Consider the following 17,912-nt stretch of genomic DNA (forward strand, 5'->3'; position numbering starts at 1 on the left):
TAGTTTTGCAATTGTGTGGTGGAAATGTAATAAAATGGGTAAAATCACAAATTTAAGTCTTTCTGCTATCTTATATTTTAAAGCTAAAATTTACATTTCAAATTGCTTAACAGATACATTTCCTTAAAGTGTGGGGAACATTTTACAAAACTCTTTACACTCTGGAGAAAGACTGTTGGCTGTCTGCCTAATCCTGAAGGATTAATAATCAAAAGCTGCAAAAAAAAAAAAAAAAAAAAAAAAAAAAAAAAAAAAATCCACTTGAGGGCATTCTACGTCTTAGGCAAAGGAACTTGATAGTTCACATTTACGGTATGTACTTTATTCTGAGGAGAGGTAAGATGGACTATTTGTGCTTTGCTAGATCACATAATTAGGCTGTTTTGGTCAATAAGGAAATGCTGCTTTGACCGTTAGATTTGTAGTCTGTTTATCACAACTGTGGTACAACACAAGTTACATTTGCAGATAGAAATTAACAAGAATAAGGGCAGGGAAATAAATAATAATTTTAAAATATCCCTTAGATTCAAATGGAATCTGAGTCTTGAATTTGACTTCAACAAGGAAAACATCTTGACTTCTGTCAAGAAAGAGACTAGTTCTTCACAAAGCACAGAAAAGCTGTCTCCTCTGGTTTATTGATTTGAATAAATCTTTTGCATTTTCAGTTTAAGATGGGATTTTAACAGTCCACATTGCTAAATCACCGCACATACCCACAAGGTATAACTCCAAGACTATTCGTGCCAGACAGAACTTATCTGTTCAAACTTTGTGTTATCATGTGGCTTCTGGGTCTTCCCTGAACGTGAAGAGTATTTTTATTATGTTGGAAAACGGCAGTTAGGTTTAACACCTTATACGGTGACCGCCCAGTGTCGGGACTTACGTTTGAGTGCTGCAGGGGGGTGAGACTTGTTTTTTTACCCTGCGTTGCTGTCTGTAGTTACCTGTGCCGTTCGTAACATGCTGGTTCCGCGGGGAGCCCCCACACTCGGTGAGGAGCGCGCCCTGCTGTCCCGGGGGTTCCGCAGCCCGGCCCGGGCTCTGCCCCGGCCAGAGCCGCCACCTGCGTTCCGCCTCCCGGCCGTGCCCGGCCCCCCGGGGCGCTGGGGCGGAGCGGGACCCGGCCCGCCCCGCCGAGCCGCAGGTAGGGCAGCGTCCCACGCCATCCCATCGCGCTCCGTCCGCGGTCGAGTCTCCGCGCCCCCGGCGCTGGCCGATGGATCCCGAGGCGGCCGGGGACGAGCTGTCCCGCCTGCGCGCCCTCTTCCTGGCGTGCGACGCCAGCGGCTCGGGCCGCATCGAGCGGGAGGACTTCGCTGCTCTCTGCGCCGAACTGCGGGTGCAGCCGGCCGAGGCCGAGGCCATCTTCCAGCGCCTCGACAGCGACCGCGACGGGGCCATCACCTTCCCGGAGTTCGCCCGTGGCTTCCGCGGCGCCACGCGGCCGCAGCCCGCTGGCAGCGAGCCGGGGGGCGAGGACATGGAGGAGGAAGAGGCGTCAGCGGTGTGGGTCGCCGCGGGGCTGGAACAACCCTGGAAGGACTTCGAGGTGCGGCTCGGGGACGAGGCGAGGTACATCCCCAGGTAAGGTCCGGACCCGGACCCGCCCGCCCCGTCCCACGCCGACCCCGGTGGGGGGAGCGGGCCCGGGCCGCGGGGTCGGCGAGCTGGGCCGTGGGCACCCCGGCCCCGCCGCTGCCGAGCTGGCCCCGCCGTCCCCGCGGGGCGGGAGCGGCTCACCTGGCGGAGCCGCCGCCGGCGCTGATGCAATCCCAGCCGGGGAGCGGCCGAGTAGGCTGACCCCTCGCCCCCGTGGCTGCAGGTGCAGAGAGCCCTCCGCACACCTGCCTCCCGGCTGCGGTCGTTTCCAGCGGTGTTCTTCCAGCCTGCAGCCGCTCCTGGCTCCCTCTGCTCTGTTATGCCAGCGACCCACGTGGGAAAGTCTGGCTGCTAGAACGCGCGAGATGTAAAGTTCTGCCGGCTCCGCAAGAACTTTCTCCTCGTGTTGTTCCCCGACCGGCCCCCAGCATTTTGCTTCCAGCCCAGTCAGTCTTTTCCTGGTAAAGCCTGACCAGCAACATCATTGCCTCCACGTTAACGGTGTTGGTAAATATTGCCCTCTCTGTGATGAGCTCCCTGAAGTTTGTGAGAGTCTTTGTCCCCGGTCTCAGTGAAATGAAGACAACTGATGGTAGCTTTGTTGGAGAGGAAGCCCATTTACTGCGGGTCTGTCAGTACGCGGCTGGTTCTAGTGTACAGAGACACATTTTGGTGACTCTCAGGAATCTGCCTGAAAGCTGAGGTGTTCAAAAGGAATTTGAAAATGTTGGCTATAGAAAGTACAGAGTGGTTCTGCTTCATTTTAACGTTGTAATTTATGATGGAAAACAAGTAATCTGAGTTTCAGGACTTGGCGGCTAGTCAAGAGAGTTTAAAAAAAGTTGTGCACTTGAATATAGACAGCTCCATGTTTTTTATATAGTGCTCTTTAAATTCCTACTTATACCAATTTGGTTCCAGCCACATTAAAAATATTTTGGATTATGAGGCGAAAATTTTTTTCAGAAAATTTTTCAGTTAACCTACTAGTCATGTGTAAATCCAGAGTAAATTTTCTTTTCTTTGTGGACTAATACACTTTAGTCTTATTGGACTGCCCCATTTCAGGCAGATCAGTATTTTTGTACAGGTTTTAATTTTTTCATGGTGCTTTCCTTGTTAGACACTTGCTTTCTAAAGAACAAAAGACTGTTTGAAAGCTTGCAGACACAGTTAATAACCTGAACTCAGAAACTCAATAGGAGCTGGAGAGAAATCTGACTCATGAACAGTGGTAACTTGTGAAAGCATCTGTCTCCTCTTGGTAATAGTTCCGTTTCAGTACCTTGGTTGCTGTTTGCAGCAGCAGTTTCAGTATAGTCTGTGTCTAAAAGGATAATAGAAAGGGGATCAGCTTTAACTGGCTCCACTATGCAGACACATCTGGTAGTTTTGCTAAATTCATCATGATGTAATTTGTGTTATGGTTCTTTTACATAAAAACTGAAAACTAAGTTTTGATGGTTAAATACTATCAGGTAGGCAGTAATTTGATGTGTTTCTTATTCAGATTCAGATATTAACATCCTTCACAGTTGGCTGTATTTATTAAATATGTGTCAGTGTCAACTGAAAAACAATGTGCCCTTTGTTTTTTTTTTTCTCTCTCATCCTGAAGTGCTAGAAGCAGGAGTGTTCTACAGCTCAACTTTTTTCCATTTGTAGTCCATGTCTTTTTTTGTTGAAATGTACATGTAAGGTTTTTTCCCTTGTGAGTAGTCCCACTAAAATCATTAGGACCACTTACATAAGTAATAAATAAATTGAAATTCTTTGAGAATTTCAGTAGAAGAATATAACAAAATCAAGCAAAGTACAAGCTGGACTTCAAAAAAGATATTTATCTTTTTGTTTAAATGATTTAATTTGTTTTAGTTGTTTGTCACTTCAAGTTTTTATTCAGGAAAAGGCAGTACTTTGAAAACTAGAACAGGCTTGGAACACACCTGAATCTTTAGTGCTACAAAAGAGTTGGTGTTCTTATGCTGGGATTTATTGCTCTTCATAGATTTGTTGTGGCATTGACATCTGTGAGAAAAGTAATTACATAGGAAAAACTCCTCAAAGCCAGATGAGTGCAGTTGGGAGTCCATGTTTTTTAATCTTAGTTGTGTAGTTTTTATCTTGATCCGTTTGGGGTTCAGTTCCTCAGAATGCTCTGCCTTGTGGCCACAGGCTATGGCACAAGACTGTGGCCAGCAAGACATTGGCACATGTGCTTTGATGCTGTAGGGGTTTATAGAGAGAAACAAGGCATAGCCAATGGAAGTAGTGAGGTAAGGGTTGAAGTCAGGAGAAGATGACACCTTAAACATCCGTAGTCTCTGTCCCTCCTCAGCTTGAGTGGAAATCATGGAACCCATGGAAATCAAAGGGAAAATGTCCACGATGCACATGGTTCTGTCTCCATTGTTTTAGAAACTGGAAGTTCAGTTTCTGTGACTGAACTTTTAGAAGGCATAAATACCCTCCATAACGAGGTGTGAAACCCAGTAACAGGTCTGTACCTTGCCCCAGTCCTCAGTGTAGTATCAGGCATTTAATGCAGAATTGCTTACTGCCAGATACTAAAATAAGCATACATTAAAATAAGCATATTTTGAATTTAATTACTTCTTTGCAAAAGGTAATTTTATTATGGGATGGATCATACGTCTGCTGTTTGGTGTATCAGTTGCACAGTCCTTTAAGATTATACTTCAAAATATTCAAGTCTGTGCTGAAGCTGTCGTTTTATTGTTTGCAGTTAAACAGGCAGAGTCACATTAAAGAGTCTCTTTACAGCCTTGCTCCTTTCCTCCTCACTTGAACAGATTTTTTGGACTAAATTAAGTTAGATTTCTTCGTTAGGTGGTCACTGTGAGTCAAAGTATTGTTTGCCTTAGTCTTTACTTGTGCTTGGTGGGCAGTTTGCCTCTAGGGAAAAAATGGTGGAAGGTCTTTGCAGGCTGATAACCCAATATGTGAAGTCAGACTTTAGTGGAATTTTAGAATTTTCCAGAGGGTTGTTTGTTGTTTTTTTTTTTTTTTCTTGTTACTGTTTTGATTTGTTTGTTTTTAATTTTTAATTTCATTTAAAATGCAGCTACCCTTCTGCATTGCTACATTTAATCAGGAATAGTGACTAATTAAACACAGAATCATGCAGTGCCTTTAGTTTATATGTATTTATAGTGAATTGCCAGTTGGAGATCTGTTTTATTGAGAAGTCAGCCATGTTCATTAGTTTATTCTTCTAGGAAGTATTTGCAATGGTATGGGAGTGGACGAAAAATAAACGTACCTTTTTGGTGCTCCAGACAGTGAGTGCTTCAGTGCTCTGCTGCACTGGAAATGTTTAGCCCTTGATGGTGTTACTGGACTGTTGCATTCTTTCACGTGGCCAGTCTCAGTTTGAATTTCAGTGGCAAGACTAAAAGGTTCCCTCTATGCTCCTGATAGACAGATGTTTCCTTTAAGTGTGTGGGAATGTCTTCCTAACGGCAATCCTTTTCCATTCCTCAGCTTGAGCAAGGAACAATCTAACATCCTCTGATGCTGCAAGAAAAATCCGGTATTTACAAATGCTATGGCATTTCTCTCTCTATAAATAACAGGCAAAAAACTTCCTGGAAAACAGATTTTTAAATTTCAATGTCAAAGACTTCAGTCATGAAGAACAAAGGCTTGGGACTGTCAAAAAGATTAAGCCCTACCAGGCAACTTTTGTGCAATATTTGGCAAATTGGATAATCGTATTGGAAAATGAACTAAATTAATTAGAGCATGAATGGGTGGATTAAACTGAAGCAGAAAGTTTGTATCCCTGTTTCGAGTTAAATCTGCTGCCACTGAGAGGCCTCGTACTCCATTGCTTTGCTTTTTAGTCTTTGTTTTATTTATGTGCCTTGTACTTTCAGCCAAGCTGACTATTCATCAGACTCAGATTTCAGTGCTGCCTGATTGTGAGATTTTATGCCTCATACAATTCCAAAGTCTCTTAATGTGATTATAATAACAGTGTGCCCCCAGTCGTGTCATCTGGGGCTGTATAGAAAATGTGGATCTGGGGGATGTGATAAAATGAGAAAAGCATGCTGTTCTTAATGTGAGCTACTTAAACTGTGAAAACAGGCGATGCTCATGGGATATACTGCTGTACTACAGCAAAGAAGAGAAGCTCCGCTGCACAAAAAACCTATCCAAAACCTGTCTTGCTCTTGGTGTCATACATAAATTAGGATGGATTTTTGCCAAAGTCAGTATAGAGCACAGTATTAACTTTTGTCAGAAATTTGTGTTTACTTCCATGAGATGATCAACCATGATGTCAGAACTGGAGAGGTTTCCTTGGAAGTTGAAGCATGTTCCCTGGAGAGGGGATAAAGGCAAATCCTGGGGCAAGCCAAATGCTGTGTCCTTTTTATTCACCACCATGCTGGAGAGGGGGATCTGTTCTGTGGGAATGTTGTGTTGTCTTTTAATACATATCTTGACAGGAGTTTGAGAGATGTGCTCTGCTGGAAATGTGATGAATGCCTTTCTGTGAGCTAGAAGACTTTCTGAGCTACTTTAAATTTTACTGCTCTTCTGATTTTTGCTTTAATCAAAACAGCATCTGTGCCAACAAACTTAAGCACTGTAGCATTCATTTTCCTGGATTATTTTCCTGGTATCATCATGTGATCATTTGCCATAATGTCTTTGAGGTGTTCTCCTTTTCCCCACACTTAATCTTTCCCTGCCTGTCCCACAGACTTTTCCACTAGTGCTCCACTGGTTGTGAATCACACCTCTAAGGGAACAGCGTTCATGCTTTGGAAACATTGAAAATCTTTCCTCTGGGAATCAGACCTTGGCTGGGCTGTCTCATCTGGGGGTTACTGATTTGATCATCTTCTTTTAATGCAGCCTGTTTCTGAAGGGACAGAAAAAGAAACGGTAGTATTAAAAAACCCATTGTGCTTCAAGTGCACAAATATTTTGAATTTTACACCATCTTAAAGTTCTGTGTAGTGTATTTTTCCTTCAGGCACTCAATCTAAAGTGTTAGGCACTCAGCTGTGACAAAGTTAGATCCTTTCTAATCTGGATTAGATTTGGTTGTTCTTTTCTGCTGGCTGGTACAGTGGTATATCCAATGTGTCTGCTTTTCAGAAAAAAGTACCTGTTGATCTCTTGGGGAACACATAGGCTGTTGGTCTCCAGTGTAAGGACAGGTATCAGATACATAATGCTTGAGCTTTGTTTTGTTCTGACCACCCAGCTCAGACCACCTTATGCTTCATCTCTTCATGTCCATACCAGAACAGAGCTTCTACAAGTGATCAGAGCAATTTAACCAGCAGATGTACAGTAGAAAGCGATCATTAAAATAGTGTTTTAAAAGCAAGTACTGCCCTTAGGGTCAGACTGGGTGGCCTGTGTAAAGCAGCATATTCTTTCTGGTGACCACACATGTAAGATACTGAGCAACTCTGGGGTTGTTATTAGTTGAAAAATTCTATCTTCTTTCTCTGAACTCTGAACAGAGTGTGGATTATGAGGCAAATGGTCACTGTATAATCAGTAAACCAGAAATAATACTATGAAATGATAAGGATTAAAATAGTTGTGTGGATTAAAGGAAATTATAACACAATATAATCTAAATATCTGATATAGCCAGAATTAGTGTTGTGGGGTTTTTTTGGTGTGAGTTGTCCCCCTGCCTCCCTTCTGCTCCTCTTCTATTCAACCATGGTATTTTAAATCTATCATATTAGAAATTGTGTTATAATCAGAGCAGTTTTATTTTCTTTATGCAGTTTTCACAGGAACTCTCTGAAACCATGTGAATACTGTAACTTTGCTTAAGTTAACTCATGTGAAGCTGTGCAAATATTGACTAATTACTCTTACTAAGTACTAATTTTACAGATGATTTATGCTATAAACCATACTTTGAGATGAGGTAAGGTAAAGCCAGAGTAGTCCTTGGCCACAATGCTATACTTTTTGTGGATTACTAGTATTTAGTGTCTGCACTTTGCAGAAGCAACAGAAATAAATGCATGCATGAGTAGTATAACCATAGTGCCAGGTGAACAAGGTTACAAATTTTCATGCCATATATTAGAAAATGCTCTTTCTATGCATTAGTATTTCTGAATACATTTAAGTTCCACACTAACTGTTAGTGTGGAACTTACAGGTGTGCAGCTAAATACACTGAAAAATTAATTTAGGATTTCAAGGAAAACAAGTTTTAAAGAGCCAGTCCAAGCATTTGAGATTAGTTTTGCTGAAACATTTTGTCTAGCAAAAGGACAGACTGTTTAGAGTTCAAGTCAGCTTGGTGAAATACATTTGTAAAATCTTCTTTGATAATTAATTTTGAATAACTAATGAATTTGCGGAAATAGCGTGTATTCAAGAAGTGGCAGCAAAAAAATTGGGCAATATTCATTGCAGCTAATCTGCCCTGCTGCAGCAGTGTCACTGATATTCACCAAATCATGTGAAAGCAGAGGAACGATTAAAAATAGAAAAATTTGGAACAAATAATCTTCAAATACTTACTGCGTGTTGATACAGAGTCCATATAATTGCTGCTATCTTTATCATGGATCCATGGATACTTGGAGTGACTAAATTACTGACAATCTTTGCAGTTCATGATAGTGTATTACATCTTCCTGAAATCATAGGCGATTAACTAATCCTGCTAATTTTGTTGCACGACTTTGATTTCTCATCTGTTTTGTTAATGTGTTTGGTGGTTTTTTGTGATTTTTTTTGATTGATGTAGTAGTTGTGAGTCTACTTTTTAATTGAGACTTTTAAATCCTGTATTGGTGCTGTAGAAGCACTCGTGTAAGTATCATTGAGAGTTTCGGTGACCAGCTGTGATCTTTCCAGGCCCTTTCCGGACGCTTGCATGGTTGTGGTTGTATTGATATTGGATATGAAGACTTCTTGAGCCTAAGTGCTGCTTCCTGAAATGGTGTTACTGAAATATTTTGAATCCAGCTAGTCATTGGACTAAACATTTTTTTCATCCCAGAGGGAGAATAAAACCTCACAGTAACTACTTTGGGTTTCTGACTACTGCATCTTAGAGCAGACTTAGCTGTGTGGCAGAGGATCAGCATTACAGGCCTACTGATTTCTAGCTTAAATTCAGGCATATGTATTTCCAGATCACAGAATATTCTGAGTTGGAAGAGACCAACCAACAAGGATCATGAAGGCCAGCTCTTAAGTGAATGGCCCATACAGGTATTGGACCCACAACCTGGTGTTATTATCACCATGCTCTAACTAACTCAGGTTTGCATATACTTTGAAAAGAATTACAGAGTAGTTATGGTTGGAAGGAGCCTTTGGAGATCTTCAGTCCAATGCCTCTGCCAAAGCAGGGTCAGCTAAGAGCAGGCTAGACAGGAATCTGGCCAGTTTTGAATGTCTCCAGAGGGGAAGACTTCACAATATCTTTGGGCAGCCTCTTTCAGTGTTCTGCCAGCCTCAATGTCAAAGAGACTTTTCCTCATATTGAGGTGAAACTTCTTCTGTTTTAGTTTAGGGCCATTGCTCCTTGTCCAGTTGATGGACACCACTGAAAAGAATCTGGCACCATCCTCTTGGCACCCACCTTTCAGATATTTATATGTGTTAATGAGATCCCCTCTCAGTCTTCTCCCGATTAAACAGGCTTAGTTCCTGCAGTCTCTCCTCATAAGAGAGATGCTCTAGATCCCAAATTATCTTTGTGACCCTCCACTGGACCCTCTACAGTAGCTCCTTGTGTCTCTTTTACTGAGGAGCCCAGAACTGGACACAGCACTCCAGGTGTGGCCTCACCAGGGCTGAGTAGGGACACAACTCCCTCCATGACCTTCTGGCCATGCTCTTTCTGATGCACCCCAGGAACCCTTGGCCCTCCTGGCCACAGGGGCACTGTCAGCACCAGGATCCCAGGTCCTTCTCCACAGAGCTGCTCTGTAGCAACAGCCCCTGGCTGTGCTGGCACTTGGGGCTGTTCCTGCCCAGGTGCAGGACCCTACACCTGCCCTTGTGGAGCTCATTAAGCTTCTCTCTGCCCAGCTCTCCAGCCTAGCAAGGTCCCACAGAATGGCAGCAGAGCCTTCAGGTGGATCACCACTCCCTCAGTTTAGCGCCATCAGCAAACTTGCTGAGGATACATTCCATCCCTTCATCTGGGTCATTGATAAACAAGTTGAACAAGACTGGTTCCAGTATTGATTGATCCCAGAGAATGACATTGACTACAGGCCTCCAGGTGGATTCTGGAAGTGTCCTTAACAGTTTTTTAAATGCAAATCATTAATTGAATAAATATACATTTGAGGAGTTCTTTAATGTTGCATTATTTATACAGAGTTTGTAGCATCTGATGATCTGTTATCGCTACTGTTTGTAAACTTCAGCGTTACTCTCTTTAGAATACATTTTGAAAAAGAAATTGTGTGCATACATTGGAAGATATTTAACTTACTAAATACAGGTAATACAGGATTAGCCTTTGTAAATGAGATCCTTTGCAAGACAAAACCACAGAAATTTCTCAGGCATCAGTAAATCTTTATCTCTTTGTGCTGGTTTTAGGTTTCTCTATCTCAAAATGAATGCCAGCATTTCAGCTGGAAGCAAATTTTACAGTGTCCTGAAGTTGTTAAATTGTTTAAAATGGAATTTGAGCTATAGTAACATTTGTGGTACTGTTTTATTAAAGTAAGTTAAAGTCGTGGTTTGACCGGAAATGGGACATCTGGGATATGTTGTTTTTGCAGTGGTCACCAATGGGTGTTCGGATTTTAAGATGAACACCTGGCTTGACCAGTGGGGTACTGGATCCGCCTCTTGAGACCACAAACCCAGGGAGTTAAAAGCAGGGCTCTTCTCCTTCAGAGCCCTCTTTGGATTTCCGGCAGGAAGGAGTTGGGTCTCTCCCCTGGCCCAGTTGCTTGCTGGGCGGGGGGAGGGGAAAAGCCATGCGGCCCGGCCTGAGAGAGGTAGGCCTGGCCCCCCCACAAGGGTGGAAGGAAGAAGTAAAGAAATGCCGGGAAGCAATGGGCAGCCTGTTCCCCCCCCTTGGAGACAGACAGAGAGAGAGAGTGCAGCCTGTGTTTGTGTGCTGTTACCTTGAAATTCAGTAAACATGTGCTGGCAGCAGGCAGCCCGGCTGAGGAGATGGGGGGGGTGCAGCCAGGAGTCCAGCCGCTTGGAGGAGTTTTTAACCCTTCTTGGACAATGAAAACCTTACAGAACATTAACCCTTCCTAGATGAGTGATAAGAGTGGAGGAGGACGAAGGAAATGAGCGAGTGATGGAAGTCTGGACCAAAGAGAGAGTGAGAGATGTTAGAAGAATGGAGAAGAGGGAGTGGCATTTTATGCTGGACTCTTTTGTGTAGCCATGGACAGAGCCATGTTTCCGTGTGATACAGAGACTGAGTCCAGGGGGAGAAATGTCCCAGTGCCAAAGAAGATTCAGTGTGGGTACCCCTCGGCCCCAGGGGATATATAAAATATGGGGGGGACAGATGTCCCAAAGGTGAGAAGGTGAGATACTGTGCTTTTCTGGAACTGGACAAAGCATCCTTAAAAAGACAACCCTGGAAGCAGCCCTGGTTCCTGTTTGGTGGTGAGAGCACCGGAACAAGGACGGAAAAGGCCACCACGACACATGGAAGGACTCCCTCTCCTCTTGAGGAACTGAAAGTTGAGCATTCTAAAGGGTGGTGCTGGACCCAGAACTGGTGATTTTGGAAGATGTATTGTATTGGGAATTTAGGGAGGAGGAGGAGGGAGAGTGTTTTTGTGAGGTTTTCATTTTCCTTGTGTTTTCTTTTTCTTTTGTGTGTAGTTTAGTAATTGTTTGTGTAGTTTAGTTAATAAACTTTTCTTTATGTTTAAGCTGGAGCCTGTTTTGCTTATTCCTGGTTACATCTCACAGCAGACACCAGGGAAAGTGTATTTTCATGGGGGCTCTGGCTTTGCCAGGCCTAAACCATGACAGTTGGACATTCAGTGGAGAAATCACATACAAGAAGCAGAGTGCTGCAGCATTGATAATCAAAGGTGTGGAATTGCTTCAAGTGAGAAAAAAATGAAGAGAATACACACTTATTGGATTGCACAGTTGTTATATCATGTGTATGGTGAATGTATTAAGTAGCACTACCTCCACTGAAGATAGGAAAACTAGCTGTCTAACAAGGAGGATTGGTTAATCAGAGTTGGAGCTTTCATTTGCAACAAAAAGAGAGCATGTATTTGTAATGTTAGATATGGTATTAGACTTGAACTTGCAAAACATTGTTTCTGGCTGTATTTCTGCTTCTGATAATGTGTATTTCTTAATTTCTGGCCTGTTTTCTCCACCTTTCTAGACTTCATCTTTTTTTTGTTCCTTTTTTCCATTTGGTTTTTAAGTTTTGAGTTGTGTTGAGTTGTTTAAGTATTGTATTTAAGTTGTTGAGTATGTGTTCATGTTCTAGCATATAGTCTATGTCAATCACATTCAGTTTTCCTTAGGACAGCTAAATTGTGTTCCAGAATATTTTCTGCTATGTTGCCTAACGTAATCCAGGAGTTGGAACCTAGCATGTAAAACAAAGATTTGCATGACATACCAGTAGCATGAACAGAAATCAGTGATATTTGTGTAATAGACTTTGTAATAGAGGTTTGGCTCTTACGCTATTATTGTTTTTTTTTGGTCTTGTAAAGGTTCTTTGCTCCAACAATTAGAAAAGCATGCAATCTATGTAAATTAGTCCAGATTAAATAGAAATCAGAATATACTATTTCTGCACTGAGGCAACTTTTCACTGTGAATTTCAGGAGAGCTTTTAACAACTAAAATACCAACAGAAATGTTTTCTTTCTTCTTTATGAGATATATCTGTCATTTTTCACATGAGAGTAATATACAGAATTAACTTCTTATACTGACAGATTTATTTGGATGGAGACCAGAATAATTTGTGTGAGACTGAAGAGCTGTATTCTTATTTTGCCTGCAACCCACCTCCCTCTGTCTCTTCTTCACCTTTTAACTTAGGTAGTTGGCATTCATACCTGTTTTTAGTTCTTATGCAACCTCCTGAAATCTTACGTTTCTTCATGGATTATGATTAACATTAGAGCAATCGAGAAACTTGATATACATTGTGGGCTACTCCAGTGGCATTCTCTTCACTACACTATGAATAGAAGTAGGCAGTTTTTTTTTTTTGTTGTTTTTTTTTTTTTTTTTTTTTTTTTTTTGTTTTTGTTTTTGTTTTTTGTTTTGTTTTGTTTTGTTTTTGTTTTGCTTTTTTTTTTGGTTTTTTTTTTTTGGTTTTTTGGCAGTAGCTATATGAAACTAGAGAAATGGAAATGGTAAACATAATTTAAAGAATTTAGACATACTGTCCTGAGTGTTGAAAGCCTGTATCTAGCTTGCCAAATTTTAAAAATAGGTAAAGAGGGGAATATCTTAATTTGTTGTAAGTTTCTCAAACCTGTAATAGAACATTGTTCCAAATAAGTGCATAAAAATGTGCATATCTCTCTTTTTCAGACAAGAGCAGGTCAGTGTTCTGTATCAGAACATACACATAGCAGAACCAAGGTTAATCCAGCCATATGAGCATGTCATTAAGAACTTCATCCAAGAGATCAAACTTCAAAGCACAGAGATGGAAACTCTGGCCATAGCGGTAAAAAGGTATAGTGAATTGTGTTTCTAGTTCAGTTCTGCAGTTTCTTTTTTATTCCTCTTCTCATGCTTTTATTGATTAAACTGTTGAGAGCTAATGCTAAAATATGCCATGCAAAGTATTTCTGTAAACTGAGTTCTGAAGTTAGTTTGTGTGCATACCCTTGTGCATAAGCACATATAGCAGCCTGCAAATGATTGCCTGTTCATACTTTTGATAAATTCTGGACCAAATTTTTGCAGACTCTGTTGTTAGTTAAATGTCTTAAAACATTTTGACTCCTCCTCCTTGGCTGCAACTTTGAGTTTTATCATACATGTCCACTATACTTTAATTTTAGAAATCATATTTTTGCTTCGTGAGCTTCAAGGACTGTATTTACCTGTTTTAACTACTTGGCACTGTCAGTCTCACATCATAACTGCCAAAACCAAGCAGATTAGCTCAGAACAGAGATCATGTATGTGTGGGTGATGCAAGTTGCTTTTGAAGTCTCTTCATAAGATAATGACGGGCACCTTTCATCTTTGTAAATTAATTTTAAAAGTGCAGATGTATTTAATGCTAATCATCAGCTTGCAGCTGTTATTTAAAATCTAATTTGCCAGTGTCTTCAAAATAATTTGGGATTTAGGTTCCTAGCCACACCCTTTTCAAGGTCTGGGCAATGTTAAACTGTTTCCGTGTCTTTCTGTCTAATTTGTTTCAGTTGAGGTGGGCAGATAGTTTCGCACTGTGTTTCTTTCAAGCCGGAGGGCAATTCCTAAGAGAATATTTTCTTCTAAATTTTAGGGCTCAGGACAAAGCAGCAGTTCAACTGAGTGAGTTAGAGGAAGAGATGGAACTACGGATACAGGCTGCAGAGCATAAAGTTAAAAAGGAAGTGAGTATTTTATATTTACAGCATTTCATAATTATTGAACTCTCAGTGATCTTAAGCAGGATTGATGGCCTCGTGTGGTTTTGATCCTGATGTACTGACTCAAAGCTGCTCTAGGCAGGGCCTGGATGAAAAAATGCTATGCATGAGATGAAAGAATGCATGATCTTAATGCTTTCCTAAAGAGGAGTATCTGCTTAGGTGTAATAAACGAAAAAAAAAAGTCTGTCCCTTTTGTGGAAACATACTGGCCAAGAAGAGTTTCTTTCTGAGACCAGTATTGAAAACAGACTGGAGAAAATTATATTTCAGCACTAAAGAATGTAATCTAGTTCTCCTAGAAAAATAATTTATGTATAATTTATTGCTTTGATTATTTGCTCCTGCTTTGTATGTCTGCTTGGAGTAATGATCTTTCTTTCCTCCATTCTTCTGCAACTACATTTTAGAGACTTAAGAGAGGGGTAACTGTGATAGCAATGTGTGAGGGCCTGGGCCCCTCAAACTTAATGGGAAATTCTGTTTTGATCTGCTCAATTTTATCCGTTGTTTCAACCCACTTGCAGTCTATATGAAAAGGAGTAAAAATCCTCTTCTCTTACCCAGGGAGAGATATATTAGAGCCACATGTGACTGAATAATTCAAAGGAGGAAGACCAGCTCACTGGTTCATTTTGAATTACTACTACATTCATTTGAGATAGGCCAAACTTTATATGGGCATAACAGTTTGTGAAAGTGTTTTAATGAGGGCTTAAGAAATGCTTTAATTAATACTTATAGTATGGGCATAATTATTGCTTGGTTGGACACGTGGTGTACTGAACATCTATATGTATTTGCTATGGGCTGTTTTACCAGAGTACTTGCAGAAGCAGAAGTAACAAACTGCTGTCTGACAACTTGCTGATTTTAAGTAGTTCACACTAATTGATATGTGAAGGTAAATGGTATTCTGATAGATTTGGTTCAAGTAGCTTTTTTTCCTGTACAGGAGAAAACAGTTCTACCACACCATAAAGGCTATTGTGTTCCTAGAAACAAAATATAAAGGCATAAAAATCTTAAAGATATCACATCTGCAAAAAAAGTGTGATTTGATGTGTTTAACTAATGATAATGCAGGTCTTAGTAGAGATAAATTTTCACTTCCAGAGAAGCTAAGTTGTTAATGTTTAGAAAACAATTACATTTTCTCTGAAAAATTACTGTCCTCAAAAAGTGACAAATCACTGAAATACCATTTTTCACTGCTTAAAAAAGATGACTGGGATGTGTGTGGTTGCAGTTATGTACTGGCATTATGCAGAAGTGAATCTTCTGTGTATTATCTACATCTAGTCTGTGTTCTCAATCACTGTTCGTGTCTAGCCATAGGTATGAGGGATGGTCTATTAACTTGTTTTTCACAAGGCTTTTTTAATTTTCACTCTCCAGTGTTCCTTGTAGCTCCTAACTCCACATACCGCACCTACTGAAACGCCCTGAGTGTAAATGTTAAGTTATTTACTTTGTGGGAATGTACTAAGCCATTAATCTTAATGTCTGTAATCAAGGCTATTGTTTGTCAGAGTGATCTCAAACCGGGACACCTGCTTCTGCATGAGCCTATCCTGTATTTTGTTTCTTCAAGGGAAGGAAATAGTTACCCAACAATACTTACAAGTCCGTGTAGTTGGCAACAGTAGGGGAATCCAACTTAAATTGATTACTTGGATTATTGTTTTAACACGTGAATGCCAGCGTCACCTACAGGAAATTCTGAATTCTAAACAAAATCTATGCCTGCCTCTTCCACGTGAAAATTCAACCTGTCTTATTGGCTCCACTTCTCACTGCTGCATTCTGACTTCTTGTGTTGCGAAACTGGAGTCCCTGGGAGTGATTGGAGTGAGGGAAACACGCCAGTCAATAGCACACCACATCCTTGCAGGCAGTACTTGGTGCAGTCTCTTAAACACAGGCACACACCCTGCTATATGCCCTGGCATATAGCATATGGCATTGCTTCCATTTCCATCTGCTGAGACCATCCTGGTGATGTGGGTAGTATTGAATAGACAGCAGTGAAACCACTCCCTTGTCTCTGTTCCTGGGATGGTACCATTTATCTAAAACTAGACATGCTGTCATCTGCTTTTACTGACATGGGCCTCTAATGTTCTAACACTTGTAAGCAAAAAAAAAATTAAAAAGAAAGAAGTAAAAAAGTAAGTGACATTGAGAATATTAAGCGCAGGAATCATGAATGAAAAACACTGAATTGACCCATATCTTTAGTCTCATGCCATTATTTTATTTCTGTGAGTGTTTTAGAAGTGGACTGCAATTACAGAATCAGAACCTATGGATCTTCAGAAAGGGACAGAATAGAAAGATACATTTGTCTAAGCAAAAAGCATGTGCTTTCCAAACCAATGAGTGAATTTTTTGATAAACATTTGAAACCTGTCTCAGCTTCTAATGAGATTGAAAATATTGCAGGAGAAGCAAAAGGCTGAAGAAGCACTAAATGAGCTGAAGCGCCAGTATGACACTGAAGTTGGGGATCTTCAGGTGACAATAAAAAAACTTAAAAAGGTAAGTGAGTTGAAGTCTTGTGAGTTTTTTAAAGTATTTTAAGAGATCTTGACCTCATTAAATGCTTCCCTTAAGATGGATAATCATAATTGTAGGTTTCTGATTTAATTTGTATGAGTAAATGGCAACTGCAGATAATTTTTAGGTTGTGTTGACATTCTCTGCTATTGTATTCATGCTGTGTTATTTGTTGAAATACTTAGGAAAGGGAGCAGCAATTATTACATAAATTCTGTAGCTTAACAATTTTCTAGGTCTGTCACATTATTAGCATTGCAGTTACCTAGTCTTATGTTTGGTCCATTAGAAATAGTCCAAAATATTGCCACTAAGTGTTTGTAATTTATAAATAAAGATGGAGTTTGCAACACAGATATTGTAATTTATATATAGTGCCTTTTAGTACCCAACTTTATGTATAGTGCCTTTTAGAACTCAACTGCAATCTGAGATAGTAATTTGATTTCTAGTAATAAAGCAAAATGAAATCTCAGATAGGAATGATGTTTTGGAATATTTCATAATTTGGTTTAATTTTGACCTTGGTTTTTGCTATAAGTTTTATCAGAATTATGGCAAGGAAAGTGGATATATTTTTTGGGTTTTGTATTTAATTGCACTTAGAAGAACATTTTCAGAAATGGAAATTTCTTACAAGAAACATGAGAGCTTCTTGTCCAAGTACTACATAGTTGAGGTAGTAATAATTTTTTATATTTTTTTAAGTTAGTGTTTCTCTCTGTTTCTATCTTAACGGCAGTCTTCTGTGTCACTAGTTATGAATATTTTATACCTAAAGAGTGAAAAAAAAGCCAGTGTTTTTTGAAATAATGCTGTCTGCTACTACATTCAGAAAAACTCTTAAGTTTTAAAAACTTTAGTAACTGTAAAACTTTTTAGCAATTATTTATTGTGATTTTCATAAGGTTTTTTTTTTAAATCAGAACAATCAAATAAATTAATTGTGAATTTTTTTAATACTTCAAGCTGGAGGAGCAGTCCAAGTCTGTCAATCACAGGGAAGATGTAGTTGAACTGAAAAAAAGGATACATGATATGTTGCTGGTAAGAGAATGTTATTATTATTAACATATTAATTTAGCCTCAGTTTTAGTATCTGCAATACAGATTGTTATACTTGTGGAGATTTGGGTTTTG

General features: G+C 40.2%; 1 protein-coding gene across 1 annotated transcript in view; it reads left to right on the forward strand.

Annotated features, from left to right (window-relative positions):
• Window positions 1-1,225: 1,225 nt before the first annotated feature.
• The window catches only part of RASEF (RAS and EF-hand domain containing), a 30,167-nt gene continuing 13,480 nt past the window's right edge, over window positions 1,226-17,912 (forward strand). Inside the window, exons 1-5 of the mRNA XM_058043705.1 lie at window positions 1,226-1,593; window positions 13,156-13,302; window positions 14,087-14,177; window positions 16,659-16,754; window positions 17,742-17,819. Coding sequence (XP_057899688.1) covers window positions 1,226-1,593; window positions 13,156-13,302; window positions 14,087-14,177; window positions 16,659-16,754; window positions 17,742-17,819 — 780 coding nt within the window. The remainder of the gene's footprint in view (window positions 1,594-13,155; window positions 13,303-14,086; window positions 14,178-16,658; window positions 16,755-17,741; window positions 17,820-17,912) is intronic.

Source organism: Melospiza georgiana, chromosome Z, assembly GCF_028018845.1.
Source record: "Melospiza georgiana isolate bMelGeo1 chromosome Z, bMelGeo1.pri, whole genome shotgun sequence".
NCBI classification, from domain to species: domain Eukaryota; kingdom Metazoa; phylum Chordata; class Aves; order Passeriformes; family Passerellidae; genus Melospiza; species Melospiza georgiana.